General features: G+C 30.2%; 2 protein-coding genes across 3 annotated transcripts in view; both read left to right on the forward strand.

Moving 5' to 3' along the window:
• Positions 1-1,757: 1,757 nt before the first annotated feature.
• Positions 1,758-9,522, forward strand: LOC115891415. 2 transcript variants are annotated; one of them, XM_030911860.1, is made up of 8 exons: positions 1,758-2,057; positions 2,830-3,438; positions 4,029-4,401; positions 6,494-6,650; positions 8,003-8,210; positions 8,271-8,449; positions 8,510-8,698; positions 9,283-9,522. In XM_030911860.1, the coding sequence occupies exons 2-8, from the start codon at positions 2,835-2,837 to the stop codon at positions 9,424-9,426; spliced, it is 1,854 nt and encodes a 617-aa protein (XP_030767720.1). In that variant the 5' UTR covers positions 1,758-2,057; positions 2,830-2,834; the 3' UTR covers positions 9,427-9,522. The 2 variants fall into 2 exon arrangements, with proteins under 2 accessions (XP_030767720.1, XP_030767727.1); XM_030911867.1 differs by having other exon boundaries at positions 1,778-2,057; positions 2,833-3,438.
• A 2,116-nt stretch (positions 9,523-11,638) lies between these two features.
• The window catches only part of LOC115890350 (soluble guanylate cyclase 89Da-like), a 36,789-nt gene continuing 33,452 nt past the window's right edge, over positions 11,639-14,975 (forward strand). The window contains 1 exon segment of the mRNA XM_030910580.1: positions 11,639-11,800. Coding sequence (XP_030766440.1) covers positions 11,759-11,800 — 42 coding nt within the window. The 5' untranslated portion in view covers positions 11,639-11,758.

Below are 14,975 nucleotides of genomic sequence, written 5' to 3' on the forward strand. Positions count from 1 at the left end.
TTAGGGGCAATCGATACTATATTAGAACTAAAAATATCAATCACATTATTATGAATAAAAAATCACAAAAAAATTTATTTCGTGAAACTATCGGCAACATCGCATGTATCTCACTAGGGATGGGCAGAAAACCATTATTTTCGATATTCAAATAATATAAAAAATAAAAACCTCATCATTTGAGTGATTTTACCAGAGTATATTTCTAACTAATAATTTTAATTTGCCTAAGTCTGTGGTAGCATACTGAATAAAATCAAGTTTACAAAGGAAAAAATATATTAAAAAACTCAGATTTATTGTTTTAATAAATTTATGTCCCATTTACTTACTATACAGGGCCACAGGAAAGGTCCGCATCACATATTTTCTTTCGATAAATAGATATTTAGTAAAAAAATGACTTAAATGATGCAAAATAAGAAAATCTTCCCATTTATCGGGGTGAAATCATTCCTATATGTCAACTTAAGTTTACATTGCTTTTAACAAGAAGATATATTATTATTACTAGCGTGTACCAGCGACTTCGTTCGCGTCGAATTAATCATTTGTAATGGTGATGATAAAGCAAAGCAAGAATTTCCATTAACATACAAACTGGATAAAATTTTCTCACATTTATGTCAGCATGAGAAAAAACAATATGGCGATATTATTCTATAACTTGGTAATATTTGAGGGGTAGTTTCATCTCGTTGGAATTTGACTTTCGAACAATCCGTTTGCCAAAAATAAGCTTTTTACGTCAAGCAGTTTAAGCAGAATCGTGGTTAAGAAATTACCTAACTTTTTGGGACACCCTGTATGATTTTTTAAAAAATTTCAAAATATGTAAAAAAACCTAATAAATTATGCTTGTCCAAGCGTTTTCCCCAAAGACTAATCCTTTTTTAAATAACAAATATTGTAATATTTGAGGGGCGTTTTCACCCTCTTGGAATTTGAGATTCGAGAAACCCCTCCTTATCGAACCTCTACACCCCACAGTCAATCCGTTTGCCAAAAATCAGCTTTAAACGTCAAGCAGTTTAAGCAGAATCGTGATTACTCAATGGTCATATTTTATGAAACACCCTGTATAAATTTATAAAAAATCTTAAAATATGTAACAACAAAATAAAATATACGTGTTTAAGAGTTTTTCTGAAAAACTCACTGGTTTTTAAATAAAAAATATTTTAATATTTGAGGGATAGTTTCACCCCCTTAGAATTCGAGTTTCGAAAAATCCCTTCGTATCGAACCTCTACACGCTAAAGTCAATCTGTTTTCCAAAAATTAGCTTTTTATGTCAAGCGCTTTAAGCAGGATCGTAATTAATCAATGACCAGATTTTTCAAAACACCCTGTATACATTTTTTTAAAAATCTTAAAATATGTAAAAAAACAAAATAAAATATACGTGTTTAAGCGTTTTTTCGGAAACTTGACCGTTTAAACCGAAATAAAAAATATTGTAATATTTGAGGGGTGGTTTCACCCCCTTGGAACTGGAATTTCGAAAAATCCCTTCTTATCGAACCTCTACACCCTAGAATCAACCTGTATGCCAAAATTGAGCTTCTTACGTTGAGTGGTTTGAGCAGGATCGTGATTAATCAGTATGTCAGTCACTTAAGGATTTTATATAATAGTATAGATTGTACGAAAAAAACGTTTATTAAAGAAATAAATATAATTTTAAAAAAAAACGAATTAAATTTTTTTATCGATATTTAGTATTTGCCCATCACTACTCCTGGAACTATTCTGTGTCACAAATAATGGGGAAACACAACACAAAGTTGTGCAATTTCTCGTTAGTTCCTATTTCGTGACTAAAAACTACGGAGTATAAAAGTAAAATTCTTGCAATATTTTGGCTCAGTGTGAATTTAACTCTAGATCTAGGTAAATCCATTTAAAAAATCAATTTCTAATAATTACAGTGCTCAAAATAATATAATACCAATCAATATTTAATAATTTCTGAAGAGGATCATTTTCTATACCCGGCGCATTCGCCAATATATTGAACGACATCTATCGGCAGACAACTAAATAATAATTTCCAGGTAAGAAACCTGTTATTTTATTTAGCTTTTTTGAACGATTTTCCAAAAATAAGGTATTTAAAATTAAGAATAAATCATTATTTTGGGATAGTGCGATGATTGAAACTATGGAAAACTTAAAAAAGGTCGAAGTATTACAATATTTTACGAAATTATGTCAATATTTAAAAAGTATTATTAATATAATTTTTTTATATCATATATTAATATACACAGAAAAATTAACCCTAATTAATTAAAAAAAGGATATAACATTTCCACACTCACAAATCTATTTCCAAAAAATTATTTTTCTCAAATTTTAAACTACACGACCATTTAAAAATCATTTTTACTCAATATAAAAATAACTTACAACTTTATTAAGATCAAAAAATAAAAATAAAGAAGCGTGCGGGACAAGAAAATTACGTCTAGGGCTCGACCTCGCCAAAATTATCATCGATTGTCATTCTCAGCCGTCTATGACGCCGTTTTTTTTCCCGATCGTATGGTTTTATTATTTGTATACGAACAAAATCAAGCATTAAACATTCCAATTTACTGATAAATAAAATTAATTCTTGATTTATCGAATAAATTATAATATAGATTGACCTATTTTATAAAATATCTAGCAAATATAATATATCATTTAGCTTTACTAAAAAACTTATATTAAAATTACTTGATATGAAATTGAAGCTATTAGATAAAATGATATTTAGATAAGATAATCTATAATTACCTAATCCTGATACTTTTTTATTTTTGTTTTTTTTTATTACTTCAGTAGATATGGAAACAGAAGAAGAATGTACAAAAACTGAAGCAGAACAAAAGCTCATAGAGCTGAGTGCTCAAAACAGCGACGACATAGATGAATTCACCAAATACTTCCATCTAGCTACCAGGCCCCATGAAGACTACAGCTACCACAAGTGGCTGGACGATCCCAGATTTGGACCACACGTCAAATTCCTCATTTACAAGTCATTCTTTAATATGTCTGGATATATCAGTGCAGAAAAATTACTGGACGGACCTCAAACAGACCAAGATTTCCATGATTATTTGTGCAACAACATTAACGAAAAAAACTTCGACTTGTACAGGAGATTCATAAGTGAATTCTTGGAACTGAACGGCAGGTTTATGTGTTTCCATTTCACTCAAAAAACCTGTGACAAGCTAATAGACATCCTGGAGTATCCAGAAAAGTACGGGAAGTACCAGGTATGCTGTGCAACGGATATTGTCAGATACAGCTATTACAGATTTGATTGTATTTATAATGATCCAGAATATTATAAGAAGTTGGCTGTTAAATGGAAGAATATAGTGTTGGAGACAGAAGATGAGGAGATTTGTGCTGAAGGATTATATTACGTTTTGGGTAAAGGTAAGTGTTTATAGTAATACCATCCGATTGAAAAAAAAAATGGTCAAGTGCGTTTATCTATACAATATTAGACACTATATTATTATTTAGCTGAAATTTTGAATGCGCGTATAAGTAATTTAAAAAAAAGATGAAGAAACACATTACTAAAATTGTATTAATCAATAATAAATAAGTAAAAAGTAAAAATAAATATGTAAAAATATGTAAAAATTAAAAAAAAACGATTAAAAAAAGTCGCCTTGACTAGGATTCGAACTTGCCTTACTGCGGCTCCAACGTCATAGCAGGACTTGAAAGATTCCATGTAAAATTCTTACTTAAAAGATAATGTTTAGTGAAAGTTCTTTTTTATTTATAAACATTTATTTAATTCTGTTTTTAATATTTGTTCTTATAGCGGCAACATAGATACATTATCTGTGAAAATTTCAACTGTCTAGCTATAACGGTTTATAAGATAGACCTGTGTGACAGACGAAGGGACAGACAGCGATGTCTTAGTAATAGGGTTCCCGTTTTTATCCTTTGGGTACGGAACCCTAAAAAACAGTGTCAAAGACGGTATGAACAATAAAAAATATTTTTAGGTGGTCTGGAACAAGAAGAATACCACAAAGTTGTCGAGCGACTTCTGGATAAGCATCCAGACGACAGGGTGACCCAAGAAATATACCGTCGACACTATATGAACCCGAATTTTGCATACCCGAGATTGATAGCTCTGGAAAACACCGGTTCAAAAAACTGTGAAATATTGTTGGAAAATTTCTGCAACGCTGTAGTTTCTTCTGAATTTTTGACCAGTATAGACTGCGATGTGAATCACCAATTGATACAGTTTGCTTTTTCGAGACAAGATACTTTCCGATACTGTTTGGAGTATATGATTGACAAATGGTATAATGGTAGTTATTCGCGTGCAGTTGACATATTAGTTGAAATGTGTCTAAATCCTATAAGGTAAATATTAATTTTGCTATGAATTCAAGACCTAAACTTAAGTAAATAAAAAACTATGTTGTTGTCAGATTGAATAAAAGAAAATAATCTACTATTAAGATAGATATGAAACTTAATAGTAAAATTTTGGGTTAAAGCGCCCCTCCGTGTTTTTAGTAGAGACTACGTTTAACCCAGCGCCTTCGCCTTTTCTGCTGTAAATGTTTTTTACGTTTATATTTGAATTCAAAGGATTTATTTTTAAAGTTACACTGATATATTAAGTATATCAGAGTAACTTTAATAAAACATAAGAATATATATATTTTACAGTTTATTTTTTTATTTATTTTACAGAGTTTCATGTAAATGATCGTAAGTCGACTGGCTGTCTAATGAATAGACCGAGATTTATAGATTTTAAAGCGAACGAAAAAAAATCAAACAACGAATACATACCACATATTTTTCTTTTATCTAAGATACATACCTTATCGTCTTTTGGAAACACGTGGATTTTTGCAGTTTTGTTAGTTTTATTTGCAAGATGCAACACAACAAGAAAACACCATTTTTACAGTTAATGAATAATAAAACTATTTCTGACTATGATATTTAAAATTTAGATAGATAGAAAATTAAAAAACAAACGAGTATTTGCAAATGCAGGCCCAAATTCAATAAAAATCAAAAATTTTCCTGCGAAAATCAGACTTTGTTCACTGAAAAGGTATTTTTTGATTTATCAGCGGTCATTGTCAAGTTGACAATATACAGGGTGTTTTCGAATTAGTCTAAAAAAATTATAGTGTGATTCCTCATGTGTTCTTAAAACAAAGTACTTCCTTTCTGATCTACAGGGTGTTAAAAATTAAAAAAAATCGATTTTTTTGCTTAACATAAATGGTACACCACTGCTTTTTTAAAGAAAATATATTTTTTTCTTGACTGGCCATCCTTTTTCAACAAAATTGATCTTTTGAGATTTTCTTGTTCATCAAACGGTAGTCGAGAAAAAAATAAATATACTTATTAAGAGCACGCCTTAATTCGTTTTCTAACTATTTTTTATTTTTTAGATTAATTAGGAAACACCCTGTATATGCATATCACAGGCAACCAAATAAACTAGTGCCCTCTAAAAATTATTTTTCCTACCACTAGCGACATACCGTGTTTTTAGTGTGTACTAAATTATTTTATCAAAATTTCACCATATAAGTTTCCAGGCAATAGCCCCTCATACATTATCATATAAGTTGGACCGATTTGATCCGTCCGAATTGTGTCGGCGAACTAGGTTCGGCACATACCAAAACTCTCGTCATTTTGAGCTCGAATTTGGCTTTATAGCCCGATTAGATTTGCCTGATTAAATCGTGTTGTTAATGGGACAAAATTCGACGTTTTATAACAGATTTGATCTGACTCGCGATCTTTTGGAAGTCCTGAAAAATTTAACCAGTGGTCTTAGATTTACTCGGCATATTTGTACTCAGTGGGTTGTAAAAATGAACAACAATCGTAGAAGACGCGTTATAGCTTGTGTCATGGCGTATGTATTTATCGCCAATAAACAAAAAGTAAAAAAAACGAAGCAAGTGGGTGAAAAAATGGATTTCTCGTAGAGATGAACTAGGAACTCGAAGACTTGATACGCGTCGCAAAACAGAGCCAAATATAATTTGATGGATTTAAACCTGTGATTTCATCTGTTCGGTTCGCCACATACACACAAAGTTTTATCCGCGTATTTGGCTCGTGCCATATCAAATTGGTTCAGTTACCCGCTGGTGTATGGGGGGCTAATGGTCTGGTGTCGGTTTTTGGTCCGTCCTCAAAGGGATTTTATGTGTGCACGAACTCTCAATTTGCACCGGCAATTTGTTTTGTCTGCGTTCGTGCGTGCGTTTGTGATTTTTTTTCGTTTTCTTTATTAAAATTATGTCTTTAATTATTTTTTTTGTATATTTTTTATGACTATAACACGATATTTTTCTAGATTTATTACCTCGAAACAAAACCAACTGTATAGAATAAAGTCCGAAGCTAAATTAATTTATACAGGCTTAATCAAAAAGTTAAAAAATTAATTTAATTCTTGATTTTTTAGTGATAACGAAGCAAAATTAAAGGCTTACAATATTTTCCAAAAGATAACGTCGAGTACATTTAGGAATTTGAAAAACAAAAATCAGTTTGAGTCTACGATGAGTCTTTTAAAAGTCTACATCGACAAATGGAAGGAAAAATATTTTGCAAATTTAGAGGCAAGTCAGCAACATGATTTGATAGTTCTGATCGAACAGTGCAACTTCTTTGATCGAAACAGCTAATTGTGACGTAGATGTAGATGTGGATTTATGAGAGGGGGAAGTATATGTACCAGGTGTTTTGGTATTTCCCCATTTTCCCCACAGAATCTGCATTCGCCGTTGTTTCTTAGCTTCAATCTAATGAAGGGTTCATTGAGGACACATTGAGTTTATCACTTTTAATGCTGCTTGACTATCGGATAAAATGTATATTTCTTCAGCTACCATGCTATATTACTACTATATCTACTTTAATCTATATACAGGGTGATCTTAACTGTATTCCGGAAACTTCAGCACCATATTCTGCAGATAAAAATAAGTAAAAAAGTTCGTATAAAGATTTTTTCCAAATAATTTCTGAAGCAACGTCAATATTTGGATGAACATTGGTGTCTGGGAGCTCTTTGGCATGAGAAATTTGATTTCGTAGTAAGTAATAACTTTTCGCCCGTACCTGTATAAAACTACCGAGTAACAAAATATAAATTTACCACGTTTTTTGCGTAAAAAAGCCTCTTGGTAAAAATCGCTACGAGTAATATGGTTCTCGATATATTTAGAATCTAAATTATCAATACCTGTCATTATTGACATAAATTAGATATGTTGACTAAATAGTTGTTAGACTGATATAAATTTGAAAAGTTTTTGTACCAAAAGTTCAACAGAAACTGTTTTATTATCATTTTTTCGAAGAAAAATAAAAAGTTCCCAAATTTATCATTTCAGTCAAATAACTACTCAACATGTTTATTTTTAGTCAATAATGACACGTATTGACTATTTCTATTCTAAATATTTTTAGAACGGTTGCTCGTAGCGATTTTTACCAAGAGACATTTTTTACGTAAAAAATCACGGAAATGTATATTTTTTCACTCAGTAGTTTTATACAGGTACGGACAAAAAGTTATTAATCTTCAAAACAGTTAAAACACATCATGTAAATGACGCCCCCCAACAAATAAGAGTCATAATGACATCAAAATCAAATTTCTCATGTCAAAAAACTCCCAGACACCAATTTTCATCCAAATATTGACGTTACTGTAGAAATTATTTGGAAAAAATCGAAATAAAACCAAACTTCTACACCCTGTATCTCTGAAACTAAGCATTTTAGGACATACATTTATACGATTTTTTTAGTTATTTTTATCTGCAGAATATGCTGCCGAAGTTTCCAGAATACAGTTCGTTACAACCACTCTGTAGATTAAATAAGTTGTACTGTATAGGACCACTTAAAATAGTTGCACCTCTTTCTGAGAGACCCTGTATAATATTTCATTTTTACTGTGCAGAATGAACTGGTTCGAATGAGATGCGTCCAGGCTTTAGCAATTTTGAGTTTTCCAACAAAAGATGTTGACCAAGCTAGAGAATATATTAAGGAATGTACAGTTTCCCTATTGATCAATGAAGCAAAGTCTGGATACAAGAGTAACAGCATCAAACAGATATTGCTGAGTACATTGATGTTTTTGCTGAAATCACCCAGAGATTTTAGAGGTATGCTTAATAAAAAAAAACGTTTTTAAAGTTCTTATAACACCCAAAAAATTATTACAGAAGTGAAACAAATCATGGAACAAACAAAGGATATTCCAGAACTTACAGAAGTTTCCTTATTTCTTTTTTATCAGTTGATAAGCTCATCAAAATGGACTCAAGAAGATATTGAAACCTTAACCTCTTATTTGGTACCTCTTGGTGAGGATTCCAATAATAAAATTAGAATTTTAGAACAGGTAAAATTATTTAAAAAAATACCTTTTCTACTTTTTGAATTTTCTTAATTTATCTTACAGATGATAACGGAAAAAGTGTCAGATTTTTGTAAAAGAAAACATTTCAAAAACACACCAATGGTACCAGTATGTGATAGTACACTAAACAAGGAAGATCTGGGTACTGATCTGGTATTTTTAAAAAACTACGATTTCTCAAAACATCACTCTGTAGAATCCGTTCTGTATTTGATACCTAAACTAAATCAAGTAAGTGAAAAAAATAGCAGATTGAATATACAGGGTGGCACCTCTCGACGACGACGACGCGGTTGCTTCAAGGAGAACGACAGTTTGAACTGAAATACAATTTTGTGAGCACATGTAAAAAATTACACATCAAAGTTGTGTTTTTTGTAATGGAACACCCTATATATTAATTGATTTTCCGATTCTAAAAAGAAAATAAAGATGAGTTTCATTAAAGAAGAATATGAGTAAAATGTAAGATTTTTGATATGTCGAATAAGTCTAATATGTAGTTAAAATAACTATTGTACTTTAAATGGAGTTAAAACTTAACCAGAAAAATTATATAGGGCGAGACAAAAATAATATTGAACATCAGTCACTTTTAAAGCAAGTTACACTTTTATTTTTAAATGAAACACCCAGTATATTATTCTGATATTCAATGAAGAATCCGTGTCTTTTAAAAATACTATGCACAGCCGTCATTAGTTGCACAGCCATCATTAGATCTTTATTCAACATCAAACCAAAATTATTGTTAAAATATTTTCTTTATAAGTAAATTTATAGTCTAGAAATCAAGAGATTTTTTTTATTTTCAGGTTAACAAAGATGAATTAATAGACACTTCTGATGGCACAGTCTATTGGGTATCAGCTGGTCCTTCTAGAAAGCCTACAGGTCCCGTAGATTCATTCAAAAATGCAGTAGAAGATTTTATAACAAAAATAAACACCGTAAAATAAAATTAACTGTAATATTTTCTGATTTTCTTTGAATTTCAATTGAATCAATAATTTGTTAATGACTGAATAAAATAAAAATTTCTATAACATTTTTAATTTGTGTTTTCTTTATCAAAAAATCCCATATTCTAGAACTTATAAAAATTCAGCAAAAATATTTTCATAGAGTCATAAAAAAATAGAAAAACAAAAAAGAGAAATAAACTAAATGAGAATCCAGAAAAAAATTAATTTACATAAAAATGGCTCCCGTATTTTTATATGATAATATACTTTGACCTTTTTTACGCTAAAAACCATAAAAATGTTATCTATATTCGGATATAAAACTAAAAAAAAACTATCGCAAATATCTGGTTAAAATGGCACACAGAAAGGGTAAAGTATGAATTTACATGAGATTTTTGCAAAACATGATTTTTTTTGGTAAAAAATTAATCCCTCGTCCCTTCTACGTACCTATGTTATATTTTAGTACCCTTTTCTGTCCTTTTGGAAGATTTTACCTTCGTAGAAAGTAGAGCTAATAATTAACTAATTACTAATTTTATAATACTTTAAATATCCTTTTTTACTAAAAAAAAATCCTTTTTTGAATGAAATTTTGGGAGCATATGTAGGTTAATTGAAAGCAAAATAAAACACTAAATCACCACAATACACCAAAACACTTTTACTTTTACACTGGACGCGCGTTTCGCTAACCATGTTAGCATCATCAGCAGATGATTGGTGATTTAGTGTTTTAATTTGCTGTGTAACACCAAAGGTTCCAACCCGTAACTGTAATTAATTGAAAGCATTTTATAAAAATATACAGAGGTCTACAGGGTGTCTCCAAAAAGAGTTACACATCAAAGTTGTGTTTTTTGTAATGGAACACCCTATATGTTAATTTATTTTCGGATTTGAGGGGAAAAATAAAGGTGAGTTTTATCAAAAAAGTATATTAGTAAAATGTAAGATTTTTGACATGTTTAAGATTTTCTAAACATGAAGAACAAATTTCAAATTTCAATAGAAGCTACCTAAATTGGAATTTACCCTGTATAGTCTGAAATTTCGTTAAAATAGCCATTGTACGTTAAACAAGATTAAACTTTAATTCAAAAAGTTATACAGGGTAGGACAAAATATTAAACATTGGTCACTTTAACAGCAAATTACTCCTTTATTTTAAATGGAACACCCGGTACATTATTCCGGAATTAAATGGAGAATTCATATATCTTCAAAATATTCTTAAAGTTGCCTTCCCCTAGCCAAAGATTTTCCTAAATATTTTTATTTTTACGATTTTGCGTCAGTAGATTTTTATTATTTGATAAAATCTAGACGAAAATCTTTAATTAAGGGGTAGGCAACCTTAAGAATACTTTGAAGATATATAAATTCTCCATTGAATATCGGAATAATATACTGGGTGTTCCATTTAAAATAAAAGAATAACATGCTTTTAAATGTGATCAATGTTCAATATTAATTTTGTCTCACCCTGTATAACTTTTTGGACCAAGTTTTAATTTGATTTAAAGTACAATAGTTAATATAACTACATATTAAGCTATACCGGGTAAATTCCCATTTAGGTAGTTTTTATTGAAATTTAAAATTTGTTCTTTATTTTTAGAAAATGTTAAATATGTCAAAAATCTTACATTTTAGCCATATACTTCTCTAATGAAACTGGCCTTTATTTTTCTCCTAAACTACAAAAATCATATAATATATAGGGTGTTCCATTATAAAAAACACAACTTTGATGTGTAACTTTTTTTGGGACACCCTGTATAACTCACTATAATTTTAAAAAATGCTCTAAACTAACCTACATATGCCCACAAAATTTAATTTCAATACAAACTGTCGTTCTCCTTGGAGCATTGTATTTTTAATTTGAACTGAAAAATTAATGCCGAAATTACTAAAAAAAAGAACAAAAAGACTTATTATTTTTTTCAGGAAAAAAAACACAACATAAAATTAATCCTGTAGTCCATTTTACTGCACAGTAACATAGCATAAAACAGGTAAACTAAAAATTAGCATAGATTTTACGAAATTGTGTTTTTTTTTCGGCAAAAAACAAATCTCGTACCCTGCGAAATTTAGTGCCCTTTCCTGCCACTTGTTGAAGGTCACGCACCACCGAAGCAGGAAAAGCTGCGGGCAGTGGATTTTGCTTTAGTTTAGCCGCGACCAATAGCAGAAACGCAAGGCGGGAGCACCAACATTTCGAAAAGTCGCGTAAAAAGCTGGAAATTCAAAAAAAAACTGAAAAATCTGACTGAAAACAAAAAGTCTTTTTTTGAAGGAAAAATATTACTGCATCATGTACGGAATGTTATTGGAGAGTGTACAACATTTCGTTCAAGTAAGATTTTTAATTGAATAAATAAAAAATTTAATAGTTACTTTTTATCGTCGTGTATAAAACAATATTTTTTTCCATAGCGAGTTACGTTTTAAAAAATATTCAGAAATTATTATTTCAACGAATTTATTACGTGTAGAAAAAATATTGTGCTGGGTTATTTGACAAATAAATAAAGCAGTCTCTTGAGTTGTCAGTTTTGAGTCAATATTTTTTAATTCTCATTCGTGTCGATTGCTGATTGAATTGGAACCAGAAATGGCTCAAAACGAAATAAGTAAATTACTAAGAGATATTCAGGCTGAGGCGACAAGCGCCATACCCAAACTACCTCCATTTAAATCCCGAATAACTTATGAAAAGGAATACAAAAATTTTCAAAAATGGAAGCAATTAAAAAACGTGCGAGAAAAAATAAAGTTTTTAACCTATATTCGCTGTTAAAGTATCATTTAATCTATTCTTGCGGATAAAGTACTATTTTATCTACTATTTTTGATTGATATAAGGTTAAAGAATTGCCTAAATTAAAAATAAAAAATCTTGAAAAATTAAACTTAAATACAGTACGATCGCAAAAAACGGCGTCCAGTTGGCTTGAAGATGATCGATGACACTCACCATATAATTACATATAAAATGACAGCGATCTTCATTTCAAAGCCATCGCTGCCGTTTTTTTTTTCGATCATATACTATACTACTATAGTTATAATGTAGTTCTTCAAATTCAGACAATATTTTAAAATTCAGATGCTACCTGAATCTGATACAGCTAGTTTCTGTTTTAGTAGTTTTAACTACCCCATTTTCAGGGTTAGTTAATTTGCGATTTTTTTTAAGTAACTCTTCTATACAGGGTGAGTCTTAAGAAACATATATTTTCTCTTTATCGTTTTTCAAATAAGTCTGTATATAATATTTTGAAAATATAGTAGTAGTATATTTTATTTTGAAAATTAAAAAAAAATGATTTTTTGCCTAAATTTTTTTGAAAACCACTGGACCTTCTCTGGGTTTCATTTCTTCTAAATTTAATCTACCTATGTTGTCATATTTTACCAAGAAATTATGTTTTTTAACAAAGAACTAAAAAAAATCTAAAAGTTAAAAAAATGTGAAACTTCTTACTAATTAAGATTAGATTAGGTTGTTGAAAAAGTAGTAAATTAAAAAAATATTTTTTTTTGCGCGTAAAAAATAGTTTTTTACGTGCAACAAATAGTTTTATACGCGTAAAAATAGTTTTTTTAAGCTGACGTTAAATGAGAGGTCTCGATGTGAATTGTGGGAGACTCATCAAACAAATAAATACATTTTCTTTTTTTTCTAGAATATTTGAACGTAGGCTCAATCAAGTACACCCTGTATATTCTACTTGACACTAATGCAAAATTTTGCTATTAAATTTAACGGGGCTACCAGGGAGTCCATCGTTGGGCTATTTAAGTAATATAACAATCTAATAAGGACTTAGTGGACTATAAAATCGCACATATAAACGCAGTGTCCAATTTTGGATGATATTCATTAGCAAATTGCTTAATAAATCTTTGATTTATATTCTGGTGTACCCGAATAAATTTATAATGTTCTTTGATCGTTATCTACAAGGTTAGATATTATTTAGTTATTCTATAAGTGTTCTGTTATTATTAAATAACGTTGTTAAAGATCGTTTCATAGACATATGTACCGTATGATCGAGAAAAAACGGCGTCCAGTTGGCTGGGAAATGACGATCGATGGCATTTCCCATATAAATTTACATTTAAAATGACAGCGATCTTCATTTCCCAGCCAACTGGACGCCATTTTTTTTCGATCATACGGTATAATAAAAGATAGAGAATACATCGATTTGTTTTGCCCCAACATACCGGGTGTCTCACAAAATACTGACGTGACTCGCTCCTGTTTCATTCACCGGAAATGACTACAACTTTTCATGTTCAAATGGTACCCTCGGTATTTTTTTTACTTTATTCGGTAGAAAATGACATTCTGAATAGAACGACATATCATATGTCAACTTTTGACATTTTCGCATATGGTTTATTTGAAATTGTAACATGCAAGGTTCATAACGACAATTTGACTTGAAATACCAAGTGTGTGGTACCAAATTATTCGTAAAAAAATGCCTTTTCCAAATATGCTAACGAGCCACCCTCGTTCCGTTTGAAAAAACTGAGATACATGATTAAAAAAATACGATTTGGGGCATCTCTTAACCGGCCAGGACAAGACACGAAAAACATTAGACGATCAAATCTATTTTTCCAAGGCTCCTTGATTAAAAATTAGTGTTTTTAACACAGTCATGGCACTCTAGATTGAAATTTCAAATACGATTTTTTAAGCAAAAATGTCAAAAGTCGACGTATAATATGACATTCTATTGAGAATGTCATTTTCTATCGAATAAAGTAAAAAAAAAATACCGAGGGTGACATTTGAAAATCAAAAGTTGTAGTCATTTCCGGTGACCGAAAACAATAATTGAACACGTCAATCACTGATAGTATATGACATATTACTAACATACAAAATCTAGTTTTAACAGAAAAAAAAATAAAAATTTAGCAACAAAATCAGCAAATTTCTAGCTATTAAGTGCAAGAAAATGGGAGATATTTACAAAAAAGGAAGAACAACTTCTAATCGAACAGACTGTGTCAAATTGCGAGATTTTATATGCCTTAGAAAAGAAAAGAGAGTTTGGAAAACTTAATGGCCTAATTTTAGACTGATCTGTGGAATTTTTTTAATCAGATTGTTACAAATGGCGCGGAAACGTAAAACCTATATTTATATCTTTCAGCGATTTGAACTAACGAAAATAAATGCACATATTTATTTACTTAGAAATTTCTAAAGGAACCATGGATGACAAACCGATATATGAGGGGTTCAGAAGTGAACTTGATCCTAAGTTCTGGAAAATTATTATGGAGAAAATGAGAGTTAAAGTTTTTTTAATGTTACTTAATTAACATAAAACAAGAAAACTTTGTTCTTCTTTGACTTCGTTCGCGTCGAATTAATCATTTGTAATGGTGATGATAAAGCAAAGCAAGAAATTCCATTAACATACAAACTGGATTAAATTATCTTACATTTATATCAGCATGAGAAAAAAACAATATGGCGATATTATTATATAACTTGGTAA

The sequence above is a fragment of the Sitophilus oryzae genome, unplaced genomic scaffold (genome assembly GCF_002938485.1).
Source record: "Sitophilus oryzae breed Bouriz unplaced genomic scaffold, Soryzae_2.0 scaffold_1007_pilon_pilon, whole genome shotgun sequence".
In the NCBI taxonomy this organism is placed as follows: domain Eukaryota; kingdom Metazoa; phylum Arthropoda; class Insecta; order Coleoptera; family Curculionidae; genus Sitophilus; species Sitophilus oryzae.

Bases quoted from the DNA above. Each gene is read 5' to 3' on its own strand.
- LOC115891415 (XM_030911860.1), top strand. From the start codon at position 2,835: ATGGAAACAGAAGAAGAATGTACAAAAACTGAAGCAGAACAAAAGCTC. The intron at 3,439-4,028 runs GTAAGTGTTTAT...AAATATTTTTAG, and splicing joins ATATTACGTTTTGGGTAAAG to GTGGTCTGGAACAAGAAGAA. The intron at 8,450-8,509 runs GTAAAATTATTT...TTTATCTTACAG, and splicing joins AAATTAGAATTTTAGAACAG to ATGATAACGGAAAAAGTGTC.